The sequence below is a fragment of the Mobula birostris genome, chromosome 20 (assembly GCF_030028105.1).
Source record: "Mobula birostris isolate sMobBir1 chromosome 20, sMobBir1.hap1, whole genome shotgun sequence".
Classification (NCBI taxonomy): domain Eukaryota; kingdom Metazoa; phylum Chordata; class Chondrichthyes; order Myliobatiformes; family Myliobatidae; genus Mobula; species Mobula birostris.
In genome coordinates, this window is record NC_092389.1 from 348,404 (window position 1) to 373,861 (window position 25,458).

General features: G+C 43.6%; 1 protein-coding gene across 1 annotated transcript in view; it reads left to right on the top strand.

Moving 5' to 3' along the window:
- Window positions 1-25,458, top strand: part of ncapd3 (non-SMC condensin II complex, subunit D3) — a 214,493-nt gene that overhangs the window by 116,974 nt on the left and 72,061 nt on the right. The window contains exons 15-17 of the mRNA XM_072283812.1: window positions 11,421-11,555; window positions 12,335-12,555; window positions 19,985-20,176. Coding sequence (XP_072139913.1) covers window positions 11,421-11,555; window positions 12,335-12,555; window positions 19,985-20,176 — 548 coding nt within the window. The remainder of the gene's footprint in view (window positions 1-11,420; window positions 11,556-12,334; window positions 12,556-19,984; window positions 20,177-25,458) is intronic.

The following is a 25,458-nucleotide window of genomic DNA, read 5'->3' on the forward strand; positions in this document are numbered from 1 at the left end:
GATGTACAGGGATTTGATGGTATCCCTGGACGAGGTCTACCTTGGAAAAGATCCTTGCACCGTGTAGGTTTGCTGCGAAGTCTTGAATATGCGGCACAGGGTAGCGGTCTGGCGTTGTAGCCTCGTTCAGTCTGCGGTAGTCACCGCATGGTCTCCAGCCCCCCGTTGCCTTGGGCACCATGTGAAGGGGGGAGGCCCATGGGCTGTCGGACCGTCGTATGATCCCCAATTCCTCCATCTTCTTGAACTCCTCCTTCACCAGTCGGAGCTTGTCCGGGGGAAGCCTTCGAGCACAGGCGTGGAGGGGTGGTCCCTGGGTCGGGATGTGGTGCTGTACTCCGTGTCTGGGCATGGCTGCCGTGAACTGCGGTGTCAGTACTGATGGGAAATCCGCCAGGACCCTGGTGAATTCGGCGTCGGACAGCGTGATGGAGTCCAGGTGTGGGGCTGGCAACTGTGCTTCACCCAGGGAGAACGTTTGAAAAGTCTTGGCGTGGACTAATCGCTTCCCTTGCAGGTCGACCAGCAGGCTGTGGGCTTGTAGAAAATCCACCCCTAGGAGTGGTTGGGCCACGGCAGCCAGTGTGATGTCCCACGTGAACCGGCTGGAGCTGAACTGTAGCCGCACCGTGCGGGTGCCGTAGGTTCGTATTGTGCTGCCGTTTGCAGCCCTCAGGGTGGGTCCTGGTTCTCTGTTGCGGGTGTCGTCACTTGTTGGAGGTAAGACGTTGATCTCCGCTCCGGTGTTGACCAAAAAGCGGCGTCCCGACTGCTTGTCCCAGACGTACAGGAGGCTGTCCTGATGGCCAGCTGCCGTAGCCATCAGCGGCGGCTGGCCCTGGCATTTCCCGGGAATTTGCAGGGTGGTCTGCAGCGGTGGGTCTCTGTGCCCCACCGCTGGTGGTAGAAACACCATTGTTCGTTGGGCTCCTCACTCCCGTCGCCGGGTTTTGTAGGCTCTGCTGCCGGGCCTGGTCTGGTCTGTCGTTGGGCACGCGGCTTGGTGATCTGTGCGACGGATGCCCCTCTCTCTTTCCTGGCATTCCACAGCACATCTGCTCGGGCCGCCACCTCCCGGGGGTTGCTGAAATCTACGTCGGACAGCAGCAGGCATATGTCCTCGGGCAGTTGCTCTAGGAACGCCTGCTCAAACATGAGGCACGGTTTGTGTCCTTCAGCCAGGGCCAGCATCTCGTTCATTAATGCTGACGGCGGCCTGTCTCCCAAACCATCCAGGTGCAGTAAGCGAGCAGCTCGTTCGCGCCGTGAGAGTCCGAAAGTCCTTATGAGCAGGGCTTTGAATGCTGTGTATTTGCCGTCCTCCGGGGGCGACTGTATAAACTCCTCAACTTGTGCAGCTGTCTCCTGGTCGAGGGAGCTCAGCACGTAGTAGTAGCGAGTGGACTCCAAGGTTATCTGCCGAATGTGGAATTGTGCTTCTGCTTGTTCGAACCATAATTGGGGTCGCAGCGTCCAGAAGCTTGGCAGTTTTAACGAAACTGCGTGAACAGATGCAGCGTCGGTCATCTCTGGTCCAAATATCGTTTGGGCCGTCAGGGTCACCAATTGTAGCGGTGTGCTACACACAGCGCTAGAATAACCACACGGAGTCGGTGAGTTAGAGTTGCGATGAAAGAGATTTATTCAAACTTCGCGGCCTGCTTTAAAGCCTTCCCGTTCCCGCCCTCCCTGGGCGGGACTGCTGTGGGGAATGCATATTCCAGACCCTTTCTGCGCGCGGGATTTTCCCCCTGCTGGTGAAGATGGCCTGGCGCCCTTTTTGGGGCCGGCCCTCTGCCTGCGCGCGCTGTTGTGAGCCGGTTCGTGTGTGCCAGAAAGTGCGTCGCCACAACACCTTCTTCAAATTGATAGGCTTGTAGTTTCCTGCTGTTTATTTCCATCTGTCATGTACACAACTTTTCAATCCACTGGTACCCTCAGATGGCACCACTATCTCTATAGGCAAAATCTTGAACTGCTGGCTCCATTATCTCTACAGTATACCTTTCAATCTCTACCTTTAAACCCCTTGACTGTAGGCCATTGGGTCCTGGTAATGACAGTGTCCAATAACACAGGTATTTCCCTTCTGTAACATTTCTTCCGACCCCCACCATCATCACCTTGAGTGTCACCATATAAATATTGTACCTACAATAGCTGGGTATCCCAGGGCAAATAACTCACTTCTTAACACCCCAGTTTTTCTTCCCACTCAACAAAGTACAAGTCAGAACCTCGTTGATATGTTCTCCACTTGATTGTGTGACTTTAGCTTCAACGATACTACATGACTTATAACTTTCTGGGATAAAGTTGCTTGATTCATTGGCAGTCCATCCACCACCCTAGACATTCTTTCTCTCAATTAATGTGGCAAGCATAGACGGTCTGTTTTTTTTGGGTTAAAAAGCATTATGTTCCACTAAACTGTCAACGGCTAGATGTAAACAAAGCAGTAATGCACTCCTATGTAATCACCACCCCCTCCTTTTCCTGCTGCTTTCAATCCCCACACCACTCTGCCTCACCCCGGCCCTATTCCTGTTAAATGAGTTTTCTTGGCAACAGGCAGCAGAACAGATGTTCCATTTCACCATTGGACCATACTTGTACCCTGAGACTCCCTTTGGAGCCTCCTTTTTGGGTGTTTCCATAATAACAACTAAGAGCAGAGGAGAAGATTACATGATATGAATCTGCTTGAATTGGAGATCAATTCATTGTCAGAATAATATGACAGCTAAGACCTCAGCCAAACCATTTCAAAATCACGCCATCAATTTCTCCTGGTAATTGTGTTTTCTCTCCCTCCCCTCTTCTTTTATTCCCTTCACTGGCCTCTTACCTCTTGTCCTCGCCTGCCTGTCATCTCCCCCTGGTGCCCCTCCTCCTTCCCTTTCTCCCACTCTTCTCTCCTATTAAATTCCTTTACCTTTCCCACCCACCTGGCTTTACCTATCACCTAGCTATCCTTCCCCTCTTCCCACCTTTTATTCTGGCATCTTCCCCCTTCCTTTTCAGTCCTGAAGAAAGGTCTCGGCCTCAAATGTTGACTGTATATTCATTTCCATAGACGCTGCCTGATCTACTGGGTTCCTCTAGCATTCTGTGTGTGTTGCTCTGGATTTCCAGCACCTGCAGAATCTCTTGTGTATATAAAGGGTCAACTTTATTTGCAATATGCATTTACATATACAAGGAAATTGCTGTGGTTTGTTGGCGCTACATGCAACTAAAAGCAACAGCGTTCAACAATTATACAGAATAAAGAATTATATACACATAAAATTAGTAGTACTGATACACAAGAAATGATGGGGCTGATATATGATGGGACTGAAACTTTTGCTTGCAAGCCCACATGGCATGTGACATTAGTAAGGTTTCTGGGTGCAAAGACAGAGGCTGCCATCTCACTGTGATTTCCTGCACACTGAAGCATATTATTTGCCCTTTTCTAATAAGAACATAAGAAATAGGAGCAGGAGTAGGCCATCCGGCCCATCGAGCCTGCCCTGCCACTTAATAAGATCATGGCTGATCTGTCCGTAAACTCAGCTCCATCTACCTGCCTTTTCCCCATAACCCTTAATTCCCTTACTATGTGAAAACCTATCTAACTGTTTCTTAAATATATTTAGTGAAGAAGCCTCAACTGCTTCCTTAGGCAGAGAATTCCACAGATTCATCACTCTCTGGGAAAAACAGTTTCTCCTCATCTCCATCCTAAATCTTCTCCCCTGAATCTTGAGGCAATGTCCCCTAGTTCTAGTCTCACCTACCAATGGAAACAACTTTCCTACTTCTACCTTAGCTATCCCTTTCAAAATTTTGTATGTTTCTGTAAGATCCTCTCTCATTCTTCTGAGTTCTTCTGAGTTCCAGAGAGTATAGTCCCAGGCGACTCAATCTCTCCTCATAGATTAACCCCTTCATCCCTGGAATCAACCTGGTGAACCTCCTCTGCACTGTCTCCAAAGCCAGTATATCCTTCCTCAAGTATGGAGACCAGAACTGCACACAGTACTCCAGGTGCGGCCTCACCAGTACCCTGTACAGTTGTAGCATGATCTCCCTGCTCTTGAATTCAATCCCTCCAGCAATGAAGGCCAACATTCTGTTTGTCTTCTTAATAAGCTGTTGTACCTGCAAGCCAACTTTTTGTGATTTATGCACAAGCACTCCCAAGTCCCTCTGCACAACAGCATGCTGCAATCAATTATTTAATCATTTAAATAATAATCTGCTCTTCTTTATTCCTTTCAAAGTGGATGATCTCACATTTACCAATGTTGTATTCCATTTGCCAGACCTTGGCCCACTCACCTAACCTATCTATATCACTCTGCAGATTCTCCACATCCTCTGTACAATTTGCTTTTTCCACTCAGTTTAGTGTCGTCAGCAAATTTTGCTACGCTACACTCAGTCCCCTCTTCCAAATCATCAATGTAAATGGTAAACAGCTGCGGGCCCAGCACCGACCCCTGCGGCACTCCACTCACCACTGACTGCCAATTGGAGAAACATCCATTTATACCAACTCTCTGCCTTCTAACGGTTAACCAATCCACTATCCATGCCAATACACTTCCTCCGACTCCATGCATCCGTATCCTATTTATAAGTCTCTTGTGCGGCACCTTATCGAACATCTTCTGGAAATCCAAGTATACGACATCCACCTGTTCCCCTCTATCCACTGCACTCATTATGTCCTCAAAGAACTCCAGTAACTTTGTCAAACAGGACCTGCCCTTTCTGAATCCATGCTGCATCTGTCTAATGGAACCACTCCTTTCTAAATGTTTCGCTATTTCTTCTTCCTGTGGGAGGCGAGGGAGGAGATTGCTGAGCCACTGGCGATGATCTTTGCATCATCAATGAGGATGGGAGAGGTTCCGGAGGATTGGAGGGTTGCGGATGTTGTTCCATTATTCAAGAAAGGGAGTAGAGATAGCCCAGGAAATTATAGACCAGTGAGTCTGACTTCAGTGGTTGGTAAGTTGATGGAAAAGATCCTGAGGGGCAGGATTTATGAGCATTTGGAGAGGCATAATACGATTCAGAATAGTCAGCATGGCATTGTCAAGGGCAGGTTGTGCCTTACGAGCCTGATTGAATTTTTTGAGGATGTGACTAAACACATTGATGAAGGAAGAGAGTAGATGTAGCATATATAGATTTCAGCAAGGCATTTGATAAGGTATCCCATGCAAGGCTTATTGAGAAAGTAAGGAGGCATGGAATTCAAGGGGACATTGCTTTGTAGATCCAGAACTGGTTCACCCACAGAAGGCAAAGTGTGGTTGTAGATGGGTCATATTCTGCATGGAGGTCAGTGACCAGTGGTGTGCCTCAGGGATTTGTTCTGGGATCCCTACTCTTTGTGATTTTTATAAATGACCTGGATGAAGAAGTGGAGGGATGGGTTAGTGAGTTTGCTGATGACACAAAGGTTGGGGGTGTTGTGGATAGTGTGGAGGGCTGTCAGAGGTTACAGCGGGACATTGATAGGATGCAAAACTGGGCTGAGAAGTGGCAGGTGGAGTTCAACCCAGATAAGTGTGAAGTGGTTCATTTTGGTAGGTCAAATATGATGACAGAATATAGCATTCATGGTAAGACTCTTGGCAGTGTGGAAGATCAGAGGGATCTTGATGTCCGAGTCCATAGGACACTCAAAGCAGCTGCGCAGGTTGACTCTGTTGTTAAGAAGGTGTGCGGTGCATTGGCCTTCATCAATCGTGGAACTGAATTTAGGAGCCAAGAGGTAATGTTGCAGCTATAAAGGACCCTGGTCAGACCCCGCTTGGAGTACTGTGCTCAGTTCTGGTCGCCTCACGACAGGAAGGATGTGGAAACCATAGAAAGGATGCAGAGGAGATTTACAAGGATGTTGCCTGGATTGGGGAGCATGCCTTATGAGAATAGGTTGAGTGAACTCAGCCTTTTCTCCTTGGAGCAACGGAGGATGAGAGGTGACCTGATAGAGGTGTATAAGACGTGAGAGGCATTGATCGCGTGGATTGACAGAGGCTTTTTCCCAGGGCTGAAATGGTTGCCACAAGAGGACACAGGTTTCAGGTGCTGGGGAGCCGGTACAGAGGAGATGTCAGAGGCAAGTTTTTTGACGCAGAGAGTGGTGAGTGCGTGGAATGGGCTGCCGGCGACGGTGGTGGAGGCGGATATGATAGGGTCTTTTAAGAGACTTTTGGATAGGTACATGGCGCTTAGAAAAGTAGAGGGCTATGGGTAAGCTGAGTAATTTCTAAGGTAGGGACATGTTTGGCACAACTTTGTGGGCCAAAGGGCCTGTATTGTGCTGTAGGTTTTTTTTTACCTATGTTAATGACAGCATCAAGCATTTTCTCGACTATAGATGTTAAGCTAACTGGCCTATAGTTGCCCATCTATTGCTTACATCTTTTTTTTAAAAAAAAAAGTGGCGTGACATTTGCTGTCTTCCAATCCACCGGGACCTGCCCAGAGTCTAGAGAATTTTGATAAATGATTACCAACACGTCTTCTATAACCTCTGCCAATTCCTTCAGCACCCTGGGATGCATCCCATCAGGACCAGGGGACTTACTTACCTTCAGACCCTCTAGTTTGCTCATCACTATCTCTTTAGTGACAGTGATTTTATCGAGGTACTCACCTCCCATTTCGTCCATAACATCATTCTTTGGCGTATTAGACGCGTCCTCCACCGTGAAGACCGACACAAAATACTTGTAGTCGTTCAATGCCTCAGCCATTTCCTTATCACCCAATATCAATTTCCCCCTCTCGTCTTCCAAGGGCCCTACATTGGCTTTAGCCACCTTCTTCCGATTTATATATTTATAAAAACTTTTACTATCTGTTTTAATATTTTGTGCTAATTTACTTTCATGCTCTATCTTCCCTTTCCTTATTTCTTGTTTAGTTGTTCTCTGTTGCTTTTTAAAGTTTTCCCAATCCTCCAGTCTCCCACTACTCTTTGTGACTTTGTACATATGAGCTTTTAATTTGATACTATGTTTTATTTCCTTAGTTATCCAAGGCTGGCTCTCCCCGCACTTACTGTCCTTACTTTTGACTGGAATATACTTTTGTTGAGAACCGTGAAAAATCTCTTTGAAAGTATTCCACTGTTCCTCAACTGTCCTACCAAATAGCCTGTGCTTCCAATCCACATTAGCCAACTCCTCCCTCATCCCGTTGTAGTCTCCCTTGTTCAAGCATAAAACACTAGTTTTAGATCTAACTATTTCACCCTCCATCTGAATGCGAAATTCAATCATACTATGATCACTCTTTCCAAGAGGATCCCTCACTACAAGATCATTAATCTTATCTGTCTCATTGCACAGGACTAGATCTAAGATAGCATTTTCCCTAGTAGGTTCACTAACATGCTGCTCAAGAAAGCCATCATGGATGCATTCTATGAAGTCCTCCTCAAGACTTCCTTGACCAACCTGATTCACCCAATCTATGTGGAAGTTAAAATCCCCCATGACAACTGCCGTTCCATTCCTACAAGCCTCAGTTATTTCTTGGTTAATCACCTCTGCCACTGCAATATTTTTATTAGGTGGCCTATAGACAACACCCACCAGTGATTGTTCTCCCTTTTACTATTCCTATCTCTACCCAGATGGACTCAACATTCTGCTCCGTAGATCTTATATCGCCTCTCACAATCGCCCTGATCTCATCCCTTATCAAGAACGCCACCCCACCTCCTTTGCCTTCCTGCCTATCTTTCCGTATTACCTGATACCCTCGGATATTTAATTCCCAGTCATCTCCACCTTACAACCAGGTTTCTGTAATTGCCACTAAATCATATGCCTTGGTACTGATCTGTGCCACAGGTTCACTAACCTTGTTTCTAACACTATGGGCATTAAGATGAAGTGCCCTTATACTCATTGTCCTTTTAGAATCTAGTGACCTACGCGATTTTTACTTTTTACTTTTATGCACTCTACTCTTACTTTTTTCTTCACTAACTTTAGCTTTGGTCTCTGCATCACTTCCCTCTTCTGTGTGGGTTCCCCTCCCCCGCCATATTAGTTTAAAACTTCCCCAACAGCACTAGCAAACATATCAAGTATATCTATCTATCTATCTATCTATCTATCTAATATGATCATTAATGTGATGGGGCAGCACAGTAGCATAGCAGCTAGTGTAATGCTTTCCAGTGCCATTAATTGATTGGAAGATTGGGGTTCAATGCCTTGCCTTCATCAACTTTCCTGGTAGCTTCCTTGAAAAACTCTTAAAATTGGTTAGATATGGCCTACCATGCACAAAGCCATGCTGACTATCCCTTATCAGTCCATGTCTATCCAAGTACTCATATATCCGGTCCCTTAGAATTCCTTCCAATAACTTTCCCACTACTGATGTCAAACTCACCAGCCTATAATTTCCTGGTTTATTTTTAGAGCCTTTTTTGATGAACGGAACAATATTAGCTGTCTTCTGGTGCTAAGGATGATCTCTGCTGGGGCCCCTGCAATTTCTGCACTTGCTTCCCACAGGGTCCGATGGAACACCTTGTCAGGCCCTGGGGATTTATCTAACTCAATTTGCCTCACTTCTATAGACTCTGTGTCCGTCTCCTGACTAATTACAAATGCAAGAAATCCGTTTAAGGCCTCCCCCATCTCTTTTAGCTCCACATATGGATTACCCTTTTGACCTTCCAGCGGACAAATTTTGTCTCTTGAAATTCTTTTGCTCTTAACATATCTGTAGAATCCTTCAGGATTTTCCTTCACCATGTCTGCTGGGGCAATCTCTTGCCTTTTTCTAGCCCTCCTGATTTATTTCTTAAAGTGTTCTCTTGCGTTTCTTATACTCCTTAAGTACCCCATTTGTCCCTACCTACCTATACCGGCTATGCACTTCCTTTTTTTTCTTAGTCAGGGCCTCAATATCTCTTGTAAACCAAGGTTTCCTAAGCCTGTTACCTTTATTTTTTATTCTGACAGGCACATGCAAGCTTTGTACTCTCAAAATTTCACTTTTGAAAGCCTCCCACTTACCAAGGGCACCTTTGCCAGCAAACAGCCTGTCTCAATCCACACTTTCCTGATACTTTCTCCAATTTAGAATCTCAACCCGCGGACCAGACTGATCTTTTTGCATATTTACTTTGAAATAATGGCATTGTGGTCACTGGAGGCAGAGCGTTCCCCCATATATCACCTGCCCTGTCTCATTCCCGAATAGCAGTTCTCTCGTTGGGACTTCTACATACTGGGGTTAAGGAAGCTTTCCTGAACACATTTGACAAACTCTATCCCATCTAGTCCGTTTACAGGATGGGAGTCCCAGTCAATGTGTGGAAAGTTACTGCTGTGTACATACATCTACTGATGCTTCTGGACACATCTTCAGTGATGTCCCTGGAATCATCGGGTGTTTCGGGTCTTTCAACATCATACAACCTCCTCCAGGTGACCCAGCCGGGGCTGATCAGACCCCAGCTTGTGTCCAGATGGCTAGCTACTTATGACTCCATGGCTCCCCTCTTTTGAGCCACAGTCATCTTGAGGCCCTCTCTGCCGCATCGGTGGTACTGCGGATGGCTCTCCTCTTCCTCTCTCCCTCGATGCCCAAAATGCTGAAGGCTCTAACTAAGGAACGGGCTACGAATCCCCTACAACCAACCTCCACTGGGAAACACCTCACTCTCCAAAATTATCTATTATAACAATCTTGTGTTTCTTGCAACCGTCTGCGATCTCTCTACAAATTTGTTTCTCTAAATCTCACGGACTGTTGGGTGGTCTATAATGTAGTTTGTAGTATAGTAGGTGGGTGGGTAGTTTGGGAAATAGTGCACTCCTTCGTAATGTATGCTGGACTTCTGCATACTCCTGATAAACGGGCTGTGTTTACAATGCCCTCCGGAATGCACTTTCTCCAATTTTGACAGTCATGCACTAGCTATTCTGAAAAGTAAATGAAGATGTTGTACTTTTTCCCTCGGAGACTTTGTGCACATTTTTAAATTTTCTACCTAATTTCTTGCTGTGTGGTGGTCTCAGGGCACTCTGTTTTGGGTGTTGGATATGGGAATGATATGGCCTCTGCCACTGGAGCTGTTTAAATGTAATTAGGGCTTTGATATTAAAGATGTTGGGAGCGGCCACCCTAAAATTCTTAATTTTCTCTCCCTCTCTAAAAACTTCCAAAGTAAGGGCTACTGTGCAAAACATGGTTGTATACATCCTAATCTTTTATTGCTCCTCGCCAATGAATATTGTCGATGATTCATGAATTCTTTTAAGGCTAAACCAACGACAGATCCTTTCAATCACAAACAAAAAATCTGCAGATGCTGGAAATCAAAGCAACACACAAAATGCTGGAGGAGCTCAGCAGGCCAGGCAGAATCTGTGGAAAAGAGTACAGTCAACATTTCCAGCTGATTCTAAAAACAGTGGGATCTCCCAGTGGCCATCCATTTTAATTCCACTTCCATTCCCATTCCAAAGTGTCAGTCCACGGCCGCCTCTACTGTAAAGATGAAGCCACACTCAGGTTGGAGGAGCAACACCTTATATTCCGTCTGGGTAGCCTCCAACCTGATGGCATAAACATCGACTTCTCTAACTTCCATCTCCCCTCTCTCACCTTATCTCCTTACCCACCCATCACCTCCCTCTGGTGCTCCTCCCCCTTTTCTTTCTTCCATGCCCTTCTGTCCTCTCCTGTCAGATTACCCCTTCTCCAGCCCTGTATCTCTTTCACCAATCAACTTCCCAGCTCTTTACTTCACCCCTCCACCTTCCCAGTTTCACCCATCACCTGGTGTTTCTTCCTCCCCTCCCCCCACCTTCTTGCTCTGAGTCATCTTTCTTTTTCCTAATCCTGCCGAAGGGTCTCAGCTGGAAACATCGACTGTACTCTTTTCCATAGAGGTTGCCTGGCCTGCTGAGTTCCTCCAGCATTTTGTGTGTGTTGCTTGGACAGATCCTTTCAATATTATTTTTTGTTTACGTGCATTGTTTACATTCTTTCAAATTTTTCCATGAAATAAACAAATTAGCATTTTCAAGTTCAGGTTCAAATTTATTGTCATTCATCTCTGTGCATGTACTGTATACTGCCAAATGAAACAATGTTCCTCCGGTCCAAGGTGAATAGCACAGTACATAATACTCACCTACAACACACAAAGTAATTTTATCCCAAATAAATTACCATATAATAAAATATATTTCAGAAGATTTGGCATAGGGTGCCTTTATGACACCACAGCTGTTCTTTTCAGAGCTTTTAACCAGATATTTGCATTCAATAAACTGAATATTGAACACTGGTTAATGTTTAATTAGTCTTTCAAATCTTGATATGCTGTTTAATTATTAGTGTTATGTACTTACAGTTGTATTACATATTTACAGGTGCTTGTCAGTATTTTGAAACAGAACACAGTCTTATGCACCCAAGAGGATCTGTCTGTATTACAAGACCGTTGTCGAGATCCTGCCCCATCTGTCCGTAAGCAAACATTGCAGTCCATCACAGATCTTCTGTTGGTATGTATTTTTTATATAAAATGTTGTTTTAAGAATTTCAATATTCAAAAGAAATTTGGAGAGGTACATGGATGGTAGGGGAGTGAAGGGCTGTGGTCCAGGTGCAGGGTGATGGGAGTAGGCAGTTTAAATGATTTAGCATGGCTGAGATGGGCTGAAGGACCTCTGTGCTGTACTTTTCTATGCCTGGAGATCTGATTATTTATGGAGCTAACAGAGTAGATTGTATTGAAAGAGAGAGTTTAAAAAAAAAATTAGTTTGGGAGCAGCACAGCAGGTCAGGCAGCATCTATGGAGTGGAGTAAACAGTCGACAATTCAGGCTCAGACCCTTCATCAGGACTGGAAAGGAAGAGGGAAGAAGCCAGAATAATAGTGGGGGAAGGGGAAGCTGGCAGGTGATAGGTGAGCAGGTGAGGAGGGAAGTGGGTGGGTGGGGGAGGGAGATGAAGTGAGAAACTGGGAGGAGAGAGGTGGAAGAGGTAAAGGGCTGAAGGGGGAGGAATTAGTTTTTGGAAATCTCTTGTAAGTATGTCATTTCTTTCAAAGTAGTTAAATCCATTGATTATTGTAATAATCAGACATGCCAGAGTTGGAGGAATGGGCCTGTGGTGTGGCATTCACTAAGTTTCTGGATAGTATCATTTGATCTTAGATAGAAATAGAACTTTGTAGTCCAAGATTACTGCCAATTGTGTTGTTGTCTAGTTTGGAATTCATTGTTCACATTTATAGGATTTGGGATTACATCCTAAAAGTTAGATTGTATATTTCTTACAGGCTCAATCCAGTAATGCAATGCTACAGATGGCTTGGATCAATGGAGTTATCCCGGTTGTAATTGATTCTGAGAATTCTGTCCAGGAAAAAGCACTGGAGTATCTGAATCAAGTGATAATACAGCAAATCAAGAACTACAGGCAGTTCAGTGATGAAGACAAGTACCAAAGATTGGCCTGGGATGTTTTAGCACTTCTTGCACTTGAGTATCAGGAGCTTTGGTAAGTTTGTCTTGGGATTGAAGATTCTTTATTGCCATTCTTTCGTACACAAGTGTAAAAGAGAATGAAGTGATTGTTTCTCAGGATCCAATACAGTATTTAAAAAAAATTATCGGCATAAAGGTATATGTTTCTGTTTGCAAATGACATTTATTTATCTATTGTTAACTTTATTTTGCGAGGATAAAAATCAATAAATGCCATTGCATGGAAGGAGGCTTTTTGCTACTCATCTATTTTCAGGTGGTTTGTGAGAGCTATTCATTAGTTCCCAGAACCTTGCACAATGTTCATTTTTGAAAGCTTTTATTATTCTAAGCTCAGTTTGATATAAATGAATGGCTGAAGTGTTCCCAGCAGATCAGGCAACTGCAGAAGTTAATTGTAACATGGTATGTTGGCACTTTTTCTTTTCATAATTTGAACTCTTTTTTGGAGAAAATGAGGCTATTCAGAGGATTCATCAGTTGCATACGTAGGAATCTTCTACAGTGTATGTTATTGTAAAATCTAAATCTTAATGATACTAAAAACATTCTGTTGAAATTAATGAAACTGAAAAGAGGCATCGAGAGTAAAATGTTTGTAAGTAACACTTCTTCTTGTGCTTGATTCACCACCTCTGTCTGATTTGATCTCACAGTGGGTTTACGTTCTGTTTTTTTAATAATTTGTTTGAAGTTGCAAGAGTACTGAATCTCCCCAACCTCCTTCCATTCGATTCCACTAAATCTCTTTCTCCCTTTTATCATTTGGCACCAGAGCTTGTGGATCAGAATGCAATAGGTTAAAGCCATAAACACAAAAGATTCCTCCCTCACCCATCTGGCTTCACCTCTCATCTTCTAACTTGCCTTCCTTCCCCTCCCTTCCCACCCCCACCCCTGCACCTTCTTATTCTGGCTTCTGCTCCTTTCCTTTCCAGTCCTGATGAAGGGTCTCGGCCTGAAAAGTCAACTGTCTGTTCATTTCCATAGGTGCTGCCTTGAGTTCAAATTCAAAGCAAATTTTTCATCCAAGTTGCCATACATGTCACCATATAGTATCTTGAGATTCATTTTTTGCAGGCATTCGCAGTAGAACAAAGAAATACAAATGAATCAATGAAAAACTACACACAAAGGCAGAACAATGTGTAAAAGAAGACAAACTGCAAATACAAAAAAAAGATAATAAATACAGTAAATAATACTGATGAAATAATGTACAGTCTTTGAAATTGAGTCCATAGGCCAGGCAGCATCTTTGGAAAGAAATAAAGAACAGACATTTCAGCAGAGACCTTTATCAGGACTGTTTAATCTATGTTTTATTTTGAAAGATAACCATCTTAATCAAGAAATCAAATTTAATTGTTCAACCATTTTTTTTCTTCTTGGGTAGTCTGTCAGTCTCAAGTGTAATTTGCTTCCACTTTTGTTGTGTGAGTGTGTGGGTGCTGAAGTGACTGGTAAGGCCATGTGGGAACTGTAGAGTCTTCCAGAGATGCCTAACCAACTGCGTGGATGTGCTGCTGTTTATGTAGGGCTTCTGCGTCCTCTGGTACACAGACTCTAGATTCTCAATAATCCTAAATGCTGCATGGTGGTGTAGGGGTTAGCACAATGCTTTACAGCGCCAGCGTAAGATTGGGGTTCATTTCCTGTACCGTCTGTAAGGAGTTGGTATGTTCTCCCTGTGACTGCATGGGTTTCCTCAAGGTGCTCCAGTTTCAATGGTTTCATTTAAAATCAGAGAATGTATACAATATACAACCTGAAATTTTCACTCTCGGCAGACATCCTTGAAACAGAAGAACCTCAAAGAATGAATGACAGAAGAAACATAAGACCCCCAAAGCCCCGTGCCCCCTCCCACGCACAAGCCAGCATCAACTCTCTTGTCCCCCACTTATTCTAGCATACAGCATTTGCATTCCCACCACCCACTAGGTAAACAAACGGAAAGCCCCTAAAGAGAGACCATGATCTACAGTACATCAAAAACTAACTGTTCACTCCAATATTTTCGACATCCCACAGGCAGTCTCTCTCACTCAGGAGGGAGAGACAAATATAGCTTCTTCCACAGCAACACGGGAGACAACAGTCGCTATTTTGATGTTACAGTCAGTCTGAAACGTTGCTTTTTATTTCGAGGTTCCCCGCTCAAGAATCAGCAGCAAACTCTCCCTCACCATCGAGAGAGAGAGAGAGAGAGATCAATTACCAAGTACAGAGCCCTCCAACAGCCACTCTTACTGTCGTCGATGTTCCGGGTCCCGCTACGCTTCAGTTCACAACACCAGTGAGAATTCATGCTCCAGAGCCGCGTAAGGCTCTGAAGTTGTCCGACTTCAGGCCAAACCTGGACATACGGAAATGTGGCCGATCAGCGAGCTCCAGGAACAGGAACACGCCATCAGGCAGAACTGAAGTTTTGAGAGTTGCTGTAGATCAAACAGATAGGACCCCAGCCACCCTGAAAAGGAAAATAGAGACATGAAAATAGGAAGAATTTAATTGTTTCATCGATGAGCTGGAAGAAGTTGTCCTCTGGCGTCTTCTTTAGCTTCGCCCCCCCAAGCGGGAATTTGGGTATTTCCTCCCAAATTCTAAAAGACGTACATATGTGTATTTAATATTTCAGTAATATTGTAGATATATTGGATAAAGAATTCTTGTTTGTTTAATTAATTTGTTATAGGTTATATGTAAAAGTATGTGAGTGGCGTACATTATCAACCACCACGTCATATGTGTGCACCTGGCTTAAAGTGAAAACAGACGTGTACAAGTTATCTCCTGGCTCCATGTTTATGTTTCGATTGGTTTTATATTTTTGCATTACAAAGCATAACAGTGACGATGAAGATTTAAGCAAACCCGAGAAGAATACCTACCTGTTGAAGCGCAGTGAGACGTTCGAGCTCAAAAAAAAGTACAGCATGCTTTCTTCACAAGAGCAGAAGACATTTGAGTTTTTAAAAAAGCAGGAGATGGATAAAGTTCAGGGGTTCATAAACAGTGGTTACCGGGTAATAATAATCATAAGTTTAAAAAAAGTCAGAAATGGCTGACTACATCAGAAATATTTCAATTAATAATTGGCATATTAGACATGGGACTACTCTCTGGAATTCAGAAGAATGAGGGGATCTTATAGAAACATACAAAATTTTGAAAGGGATAGATAAGATAGAAGTAGGAAAGTTGTTTCCATTGGTAGGTGAGACTAGAACTAGGTGACATTGCCTCAAGATTCAGGGGAGAAGATTTTGGAGGGAGATGAGGAGAAACTGTTTTTCCCAGAGAGTGGTGAATCTGTGGAATTCTCTGCCCAGGGAAACAGTTGAGGCTTCTTCACTAAATATATTTAAGATACAGTCAGATAGATTTTTACATAGGAAGGGAATTAAGGATTATGGGGAAAAGGCAGGTAGATGGAGCTGAGTTTACGGACAGATCAGCCATGATCTTATTAAATGACGAGGCAGGCTCGATGGACCAGATGGCCTACTCTTGCTCCTATTTCTTATGTTCTTATGAAAGATAGATGTGTTCAATTGCACAATGGATAACTGGCTGATGTATACTGAACAAATTGAGCAATATTTTGAAGCAAAGGAAATAGCCAATGAGAAACGAGTACCAATTTTGCTGAGGGCATTGTGTTTAAGAGCATACAGTTTGCTTAGAAGTTTGACTGCTCCAATCAAACCAACCAAAATGAGCTTTGCTGATATCGTGAAAGTAATGCAGAAACATTTAGAACCAAAACCGTGGTTGATTGCAGAATGTTTTAGGTTTCATAAGCAAAATCAAAAAGAAGGGAAGTCCACTTCAGTGTACTTATGTGGCTGATTTGAAGAGATTGTCTGGGCATTGTCAGTTTAGTGATAGACTTAATGATGCACTGAGAGATGATTTAGTTTGTGGAACCTCACAAGAAAGCATTCAAAAATGGCTCCTAACTGAAGCACAACTCACATTTAAAAGAGCAGTTGAAATTGCTGTATCAATGGGAACAGTAGACAGAGACACAATTGAGTTGCAGTCAGGAATGAAAATGAGCATGAACAAAATTGCAATGTTTAAACAGAAACCTGCCTGGCTGAACAAATTGTGTTACTGTTATGGTAGAGGCCCACATACACCAGACCGATGCAGATTTAAAGGTGAAACTTGCAGACAATGCAACAAAGTAGGACACATATAAAGAGCATGGCAGGCAGACTAAAATAAAATGGTCTGCACAAGGAAGAGAAAAAGGTTTTTAAAAGAAATGTAAGTTATAGTTTCAAAAAGCACTGATCTTTACGGTGTTGATGAAAAATCGGATAATGGTAAGAGTGACACAGGACTGTGTAGCCTTGAGATTTATAATGTGAAAGCTAACAATACACAAGCAATATGGCTTACACCAGAAGTGAATAGCAAATTACTTTAAACTGAATTGGACGCTGGCTTAGCTATTTAAGTCATTTCACAGAATGAGTTTGAATAACTTTTCAAAGATACTAAACTGAAGCCTGCAGACATCCAGCTAAGAACTTATACTGGAGAAACAATAACTCCTGTAAGAATGACTTCCATAAGAGTGAAATACAGCAACCAACAAGCCACATCGGGCTTGTATGTGCTAAAAGCAAGAGGGCTAACATTGTGGTGGCGTGAGCGCCTGAGGCAACTACAATTTGATTGTAGATCCATCCACCATTTATATGCCATATATCCAGAAATAGAGTCAACTGAAAGCAAATTTAGAAAGGTATTGGATGGTGCCACAGTTGCGTTCAAGGATTGCATTGGAAAGCTCAAACATATCAATAGTAAAATAGTGTTAAATGACTATGCCACACCCAAGTTTTACAAAGCCCATCCAGTTCCTTGTACAGGTTTCCCCCGCCATCTGAAGGTAGAACATTCCTCTGAAACGGTTCGTAAGCCGGAATGTCATAAAGCGAAGAAGCAATTACCATTTATTTATATGGGAAAAATTTGTGAGCGTTCGCAAACCCAAAAATAACCTGCCAAATCATGCCAAATAATACATAAAACCTAAAATAACAGTAACATATAGTAAAAGCAGAAATGATATGATAAGTACACAGCCTATATAAAATAGAAATACTTCTCCACAATCATTGCCGCACTGTTCTCCGTAGCAAAAATCTCTCGCAACCGCTCTCGGCAGAAACTGGCGCAAGTGCTCTCGGCAGAAACACTCTCTCCAGTAACTTTTAAGCTATGAAGCTACCAAATCATACCAAATAACACATGAAAATACACAGCCTATATAAAGTAGAAATAATATAGGTACAGTGTAGTATCACTTACCAGAGTTGGGAAAACAGCACCGAGCACACTGATGATGGTGTGTTAGGCTGAGTCGTCAGAGGTTGGGGTGGTGCAGTGATCCCCAACTTCCAGGCCGCTGACTGACGCAATCGGCAATCGCTTCTGATCTGGACCGACATTTATGTGCCAGACGGCACCTAATTAATTAGCTTGTTTATTTCGGCTTTTTTTCTTAAAGATGTGCTGGGTGCATTCTCCGCGGCAATGTATTGGTCGGCGGCCTGGATGTTGGGGTGGTGGGACACTGGGGTGTCATCTCATTGATCAGGGCAGGCAGGTCATCTTCTATATCTGCCTGCCTCGATGTTGAAGATCGAGGTTCGTCGTCTGCTGTGGCTGATGTGGAAGGCTTGAAAAACGACAGTATGCTTGACTGCTTAGCCTCGCGCATTTTTCAATCATACAGTTCTTTGTAAGCACTCAAACCATTCTGCAAATATGCCCAAAACTGACGTACCCTTTCAAAATTAAGTCGTACTTTTCTGCAATCATTGCAGCGAAAATCTCACGCAGTTGCTTCATGTTCAGTTCCTGGATGACTTCACTTTCGGTCCGTTCGTTACTGCATTCGGTTTCGATTGTTATTCTTTCCTCTTCCAATTGCATCAGCTCTTCATCTATCAGTTCTTGGTCATGGGATGCCAAAACCTCTTCAACATCATCTTCGTCAACTTCCACAAGCCAAATTCACTTTGTCCTTACTTCGTTCACCACGATTGAAACGCTTAATTATGTCTAGTTTTACGCTAAGTGTAACAACCTTACGAGCTCTTCTAGGCTTTTCCAATACCTTAGAACTCATCTTGCAAACGGATGCTCAAAATAAATCGACATGAAGCATAGATGCTCACAGGCACGTGTTTAAGCAATGCCAGCTAGAGTGCAGTTCCGGGGGAGGAGCTTGGCTGCTCGGGGCGCGCGCTGCTTTTCTCGCGCGCTGCCTTTTTTTGTAAAATGAAAACACCTTCTGTTAGCGAAAACAGGTAATTAATGTAGGTCTTTCGTAACAACAAGGTTTCGTAAAGCAAATGTTCGAAAAGCAGGGGACACCTGTACTATCCTTAATAAGCTAGGTCGCATGGAGGCCGAAGGAATTTTTTCAAAGTTAAGTGGAGCTTCACATGCCCCATCACTGAAATGTTCCCACAATCTGTTGTCTAACTTTCAAGGACTCTTCATCTCATGTTCTCGATATTTATTGTTTATTTATTTATGATCATTATTTCTTTTTGTATTTGCAGTTTATTGTCTTTTGCACACTGGTTGAACGCCTAGTCGATGCACTCTTTCATTGATTTGATTATAGTTATTATTCTGTTATGGATTTATTGAATAAGCCCATAAGAAAATAAATCTCAGTTGAAATTTACTTTCAACTTTGAACTGAGTTCTCTTGTTTCATAAACTTAAGCTAAAGTGAGGCAGTACGGCAGCATAGCAGTTAGCACAATTTCTTAATGGTGCCAGTGATCAATGACTGGGGTTAAATTCTTACTGCTTTTGTAAGGAGTTTGTACATTGTCTCCACGACTGCGTGGCTTTCCTCAGGGTGCTCTGGTTTCCTCTCATTTTCTAAAGGTGTACGGTTAGGGTTAGTAAGTCGTAGGCATGCTGTGTTGGCGCTGGAAGTATGATGACACCTGTGGACAGCCCCCAGCGTATCCTCAGACTATGGTCATAGATGTAAACAACACGTTTCACTTTGTTTTGCTGTACATGTGACAAATAAAGCTAATCTTTTTCTGTTTCTCCCCTCTGAGTGATCGTGGACTGTGGTTTTTGAAGAGTGATTGGGAAATTTGAAATGTTTTAAGGCCAATGTCAATAGCATTGAAGCCCCAATTGTTTTGTCAGACCACATCATTTGTCTGTGACCTACTCCCCAGATAGACTTCATTCCAAGCTCTGTGACAGGAAAGAATTACAAGAAATACAGGGAAAAGATGAAAACTTTATCAAAACTTCATTAACATTTTTGGTAGCTTTTTTACCCCAGTATTCTACTAATTGTCATCTTGGAGTTAACATCTGTAATTCTCTGTTGATGCATCAAGCATACCAGAAATGTAACTTTCTTTCTTCCTTCACAGTCGTTACTTGACCAAAGCTTTCCTTCTGTGGTCCCAGCAAGATAAATTCAGTTCAACATTTGTCGAAGATCTCATTTCTCACACTGACACTGATCGTGCCCCTGCTGCCTGGATGCTGCTTTCAAAAATAGCAGGATTCTTCCCACAGTTGAATTATACAAAGATTGTGGAAACCTGGGAGGATGTTTATAGGTTGGTCAGTTGTAAGCTCTAAAGCTATTGGTCTCTTTATGTTTTGTGTTGAATGGGTTGTAAAATTCAAAAACCTTCATGTCAATCAAATTTTTCATGCTTCCTGATTAGGGTTAGAAAACAGCTAGGTATTTTGATTCTCTTATGTTATTTTATAAGAAGTACTATATCTGGTAATGAGTAATTAGAACTGTTCTAAATCTATTTTTGAATTGAATTGACTTTATTACTCACATTTCTTCATATACATGAGTAAAAATCTTTACGTTAACATCTCTGTCTAAATATGCAATTTATAGTAATTTATAATAAATAGTATGTATTTATAGTCAATATAACATAGAAATACAATTATATCAGCACGAACTAATCATATCTGATGGCCTGGTGGAAGAAGCTGGCCCAGAGCCTGTTGGTCCTGGCTTTTATGCTGAGGTACCATTTCCCGGATGCTAAAAGCTGGAACAGGTTGTGGTGACTCGGGTCTCCAATGATCCTTCAGGCCCTTTTTACATATCTGTCTTTGTAAGTGTCCTGAATAGTTGGAAGTTCACATCTACAGATGTGCTAGGCTGTCCACACCACTCTCTGCAGAGTCCTGTGATTGAGGGAAGTACAGTTTCCATACCAGGCAGTGATGCAGCCAGTCAAGATGCTCTGAATTGTGCCCCTGTAGAAAGTTCTTAGGATCTGGGGACTCATGCCAAACTTCCTCAACCGTCTGAGGTGAAAGAGGTGCTGTTGTGCCTTTTTCACCACACAGCTGGTGTGTACAGACCACGTGAGATCCTCAGTGATGTGTATGCCAAGGAACTTGAAGCTGTTCACCCTCTCAACCCCAGATCCATTGATGTCGATACGCATTAGCTGGTCTCCATTCCTCCTGTGATCCACAACCAGCTCCTTTGTTTTTGTGACGTTGAGGGAGAGGTTGTTTTCTTGACACCACTATGTCAGGGTGATGACTTCCTCTCTGTAGGCTGCCTTATTATTATTTGAGACTAGGCCAAACAGTGTAGTATCATCAGCAAATTTAATTAGCAGATTAGAACTGTGGGTGGTGACACAGTCATGGGTATAAAGAGTGTAAAGGAGGGGGCTTAGGACATAGCCCTGAGGGGCTCCTGTGCTGAGGGTCAGAGGGGCAGAGGTGGCAGAGGTGAGGGAGGCCACTCTTACCACCTGCCAGCGATCTGACAGGAAGTCCAGGATCCAGGCAGGGTGAAGGCTGAGGTCTCTGAGCTTCTTGTCGAGCCTGGAGGGAATTATACAAACATAGAACATAGAAAACCTACAGCACAAACAGGCCCTTCGGCCCACAAAGTTGTGCCGAACATGTCCCTAGCTTAGAAATTACGAGCCTTACCTATAGCCCTCTATTTTACAAATCTCCATGTACCTATCTAAATGTCTCTCAAAAGACCCTATCATATCCACCTCCACTGCTGTTGCCAGCAGCCCATTCCACACACTCACCACTCTCTGAGTAAAAAACTTACCCCTGACATCTTCTCTGTACCTACTCTGCAGCACCTTAAACCTGTGTTCTCTTGTGGCAGCCATTTCAGCCCTGGGAAAAAGCCTCTGACTATCCACACGATCACTGCCTCTCATCATCTTATACACCTCTATCAGGTCACCTCTCACCCTCCATTGCTCCAAGGAGAAAAGGCCGAGTTCACTCAACCTGTTTTCATAAGGCATGCTCCCCAATCCAGGCAACATCCTTGTAAATGTCCTCTGCACCCTTTCTATGGCTTCCACATCCTTCCTGTAGTGAAGCGATCAGAACTGAGCACAGTACTCCAAGTGGGGTCTGACCAGGGTCCTATATAGCTGCAACATTACCTCTCGGCTCCTAAATTCAATTCCACGATTGATGAAGGCCAATACACCGTATGCCTTCTTAACCACAGAGTCAACCTGCGCAGCTGCTTTGAGTGTCTTATGGACTTGGACCCCAAGGTTCCTCTGATCCTCCACACTGCCAAGAGTCTTACCATTAATATTATATTCTGTCATCATATTTGACCAACCAAAATGAACCACTTCACACTTATCTGGGTTGAACTCCACCTGCCACTTCTCAGCCCAGTTTTGCATCCTATCAATGTCCCGCTGTAACCTCTGACAGCCCTCCACACTATCCACAGCACCTCCAACCTTTGTGTCATCAGCAAACTTACTAACCCATCCTTCCACTTCCTCATCCAGGTCATTTAAAAAAATCACCAAGAGAAGGGGTCCCAGAACAGATCCCTGAGGCACACCACTGGTCACGGAGCTCCATGCAGAATATGATCCGTCTACAACCACTCTTTGCCTTCTGTGGGCAAGCCAGTTCTGGATCCACAAAGCAATGTCCCCTTGGATTCCATGCCTCCTTACTTTCTCAATAAGCCTTGCATGGGGTACCTTATCAAATGCCTTGCTGAAATCCATATAAACTACATCTACAGCTCTTCCTTCATCAATGTGTTTAGTCACATCCTCAAAAAATTCAATCAGGCTCGTAAGGCACAACCTGCCCTTGACAAAGCCATGCAGACTATTCCTGATCATATTACACCTCTCCAAATGTTCATAAATCCTGCCTCTCAGGTTCTTCTCCATCAACTTACCAACCACTGAGGTAAGACTCACTGGTCTATAATTTCCTGGGAATTCCTCTGAATTCCAGTGAATAAAGACCCAGAGCCATCAGACATTCTTCACATGACAAGCCATTCAATCCTGGAATCATTTTTGTGAACCTCATTTGAACCCTCTCCAGTTTTGGCATATCCTTTCTAGGATAAGGGCCCAAAACTGTTCACAGTACTCCAAGTGAGGCCTCACCAGTGCTTTATAAAGTCTCAACATTATATCCTTGCTCTTATATTCTAGTCCTCTTGAAATTTGTGCCAACTTCACATTTGCCTTCCTCACCACTGACTCAACCTGTAAATTAACCTTTAGGGAATCCTGCACAAGGACTCTCAAGTCCCTTTGCACCTCAGTTTTTTGTATTTTCCCTCCATTCAGAAAATAGTCAACCCTTTCATTTCTTCTACCAAAGTGCATAACCATGCACTTCCTGACACTGTATTCCATCTGCCACTTCTTTGCCCATTCTTCTAATCTATCTCAGTCCTTCTGTAGCCTCTCTACTGCCTCACAACTACTTGCCATCTCCACCTATCTTCATATCATCTGCAAACTTTGTAACAAAGCAATCAACTTCATCATCCATATCATTGACATATAACATAAAAAGAATCGGTCCCAACACAGACCCCTGTGGAACATCACTTGTCACTGGCAGCCAACCAGAAAAGGCCCCCTTTTTTCCCCACTCTTTGCCTCCTGCCAATCAGCCACTGCTTTATCCATGCTCGAAGCTTTCCTGTAATACTATGGGCTCGTAGGTGCCTGATCTGTGGCACCTTGTCAAAGGCCTTCTGAAAATCCAAGTACACAACACCAACCAATTATAAGACCATAAGATTTAGGAGGAGAAGTAGGCCATTCAGCCCATTGAGTCTGCTCCACCATTCAATCATGGGCTGATCCAATTCTTCCAGTCATCCCCACTCCCATGCATTCTCCCCATACCCTTTGATGCCCTGGCTAATCAAGAACCTATCTATCTATCTCTGCCTTAAATGCACCCAATGACTTGGCCTCCACAGCCGCTCGTGGCAACAAATTCCACAGACTTACCACCCTCAGGCTAAAGTAATTTCTCCACATCTCTGTTCTAAATGGACGTCCTTCAATCCTGAAGTCGTGCCCTCTTGTCTTGGACTCCCCTACCACGGGAAATAACTTTGCCATATCTAATCTGTTCAGTCCTTTTAACATTCAGAATGTTTCTATGAGATTTCCCCCCCACCCCCACCCATTCTCCTGAACCCCAGGGAATACAGCCCAAGAGCTGCCAGACATTCCTCATACGGTAACCCTTTCATTCCTGGAATCATTCTCGTAAATCTTCTCTGAACCCTCTCCAATGTCAGTATATCCTTTCCAAAATAAGAAGCCCAAAACAGCGCACAATACTCCAAGTGTGTTCTCACAAGTGCCTTATAGAGCTTCAACATCACATCCCTGCTCTTATATTCTATACCTATTGAAATGAATGCCAACATTGCATTTGCCTTCTTCACCACTGACTCAACCTGGAGGTTAACCTTTATGGTATCTTGCACAAGGACTCCCAAGCCCCTTTGCATCTCTGCATTTTGAATTTGCTCTCCATCTAAATAATAGTCTGCCCATTTATTTCTTCCACCAAAGTGCATGACCATACACTTTCCAACATTGTATTTCATTTGCCACTTCTTTGCCCATTCCCCTAAACTGTCTAAGACTCTCTGCTTCCTCAACACCACCTGCCCTTCCACCTATCTGCAAATTTAGCCAGAAATCCATTAACCCCATGGTCCAAATCATTGACATACATTGTAAAAAGCAGCGGTCCCAACACTGACCCCTGTGGAACTCCACTGGTAACTGGCAGCCAGCCAGAATAGGATCCCTTTATTCCCACTCTATGTTTTCTGCCAATCAGCCAATGCTGCACCCATGCTGGTAACGCCCTTGTAATTCCGTAGGATCTTCTCTTGCTAAACTGCTTCATGTGCGGCACCTTGTCAAAGACCTTCTGAAAATCCAAGTACACCACATCTACTGCATCTCCTTTGTCTACCCTGCTTGTAATTTCCTCAAAAAATTGCAGTAGGTTAGTCAGGCAGGATTTTCCTTTCAGGAAACCATGCTGGCTTTGGCCTATCTTGTCATGTGCCTCCAGTTATTCCATAATCTCATCCCTAACAATCGATTCTAACAACTTCCCACCCACTGATGTCAGGCTAACAGGTCTATAGTTTCCTTTCTGCTGCCTCCCACCCTTCTTAAATAGCAGAGTAACATTTGTAAGTTTCCATTCATCCAGTACAATGCCAGAATATATCAATTCTTGAAAGATCATTGCTAATGCCTCCGCAATCTCTCCAGCTACTTCCTTCAGAACCCGAGGGTGCATTCCATCAGGTCCAGGAGATTTATCCACCCTCAGACCATTGAGCTTCTTATTTGGAATATATCTGTCTTGCACTTCCCTCATTTTTCACAGAAACTCCAGCCATTGCTGCTCTGCTGTCCTTCCTGCTAGTGTCTCTTTCCAGTCAACCTTGGCCAGTTCCCCTCTCATGCCATTTTCCTTTATTTCACTGAAATACTGACACATTGGAATTTAGTTTCTCCTTCTCAAATTTCAAAGTGAACCCGATCATATTGTG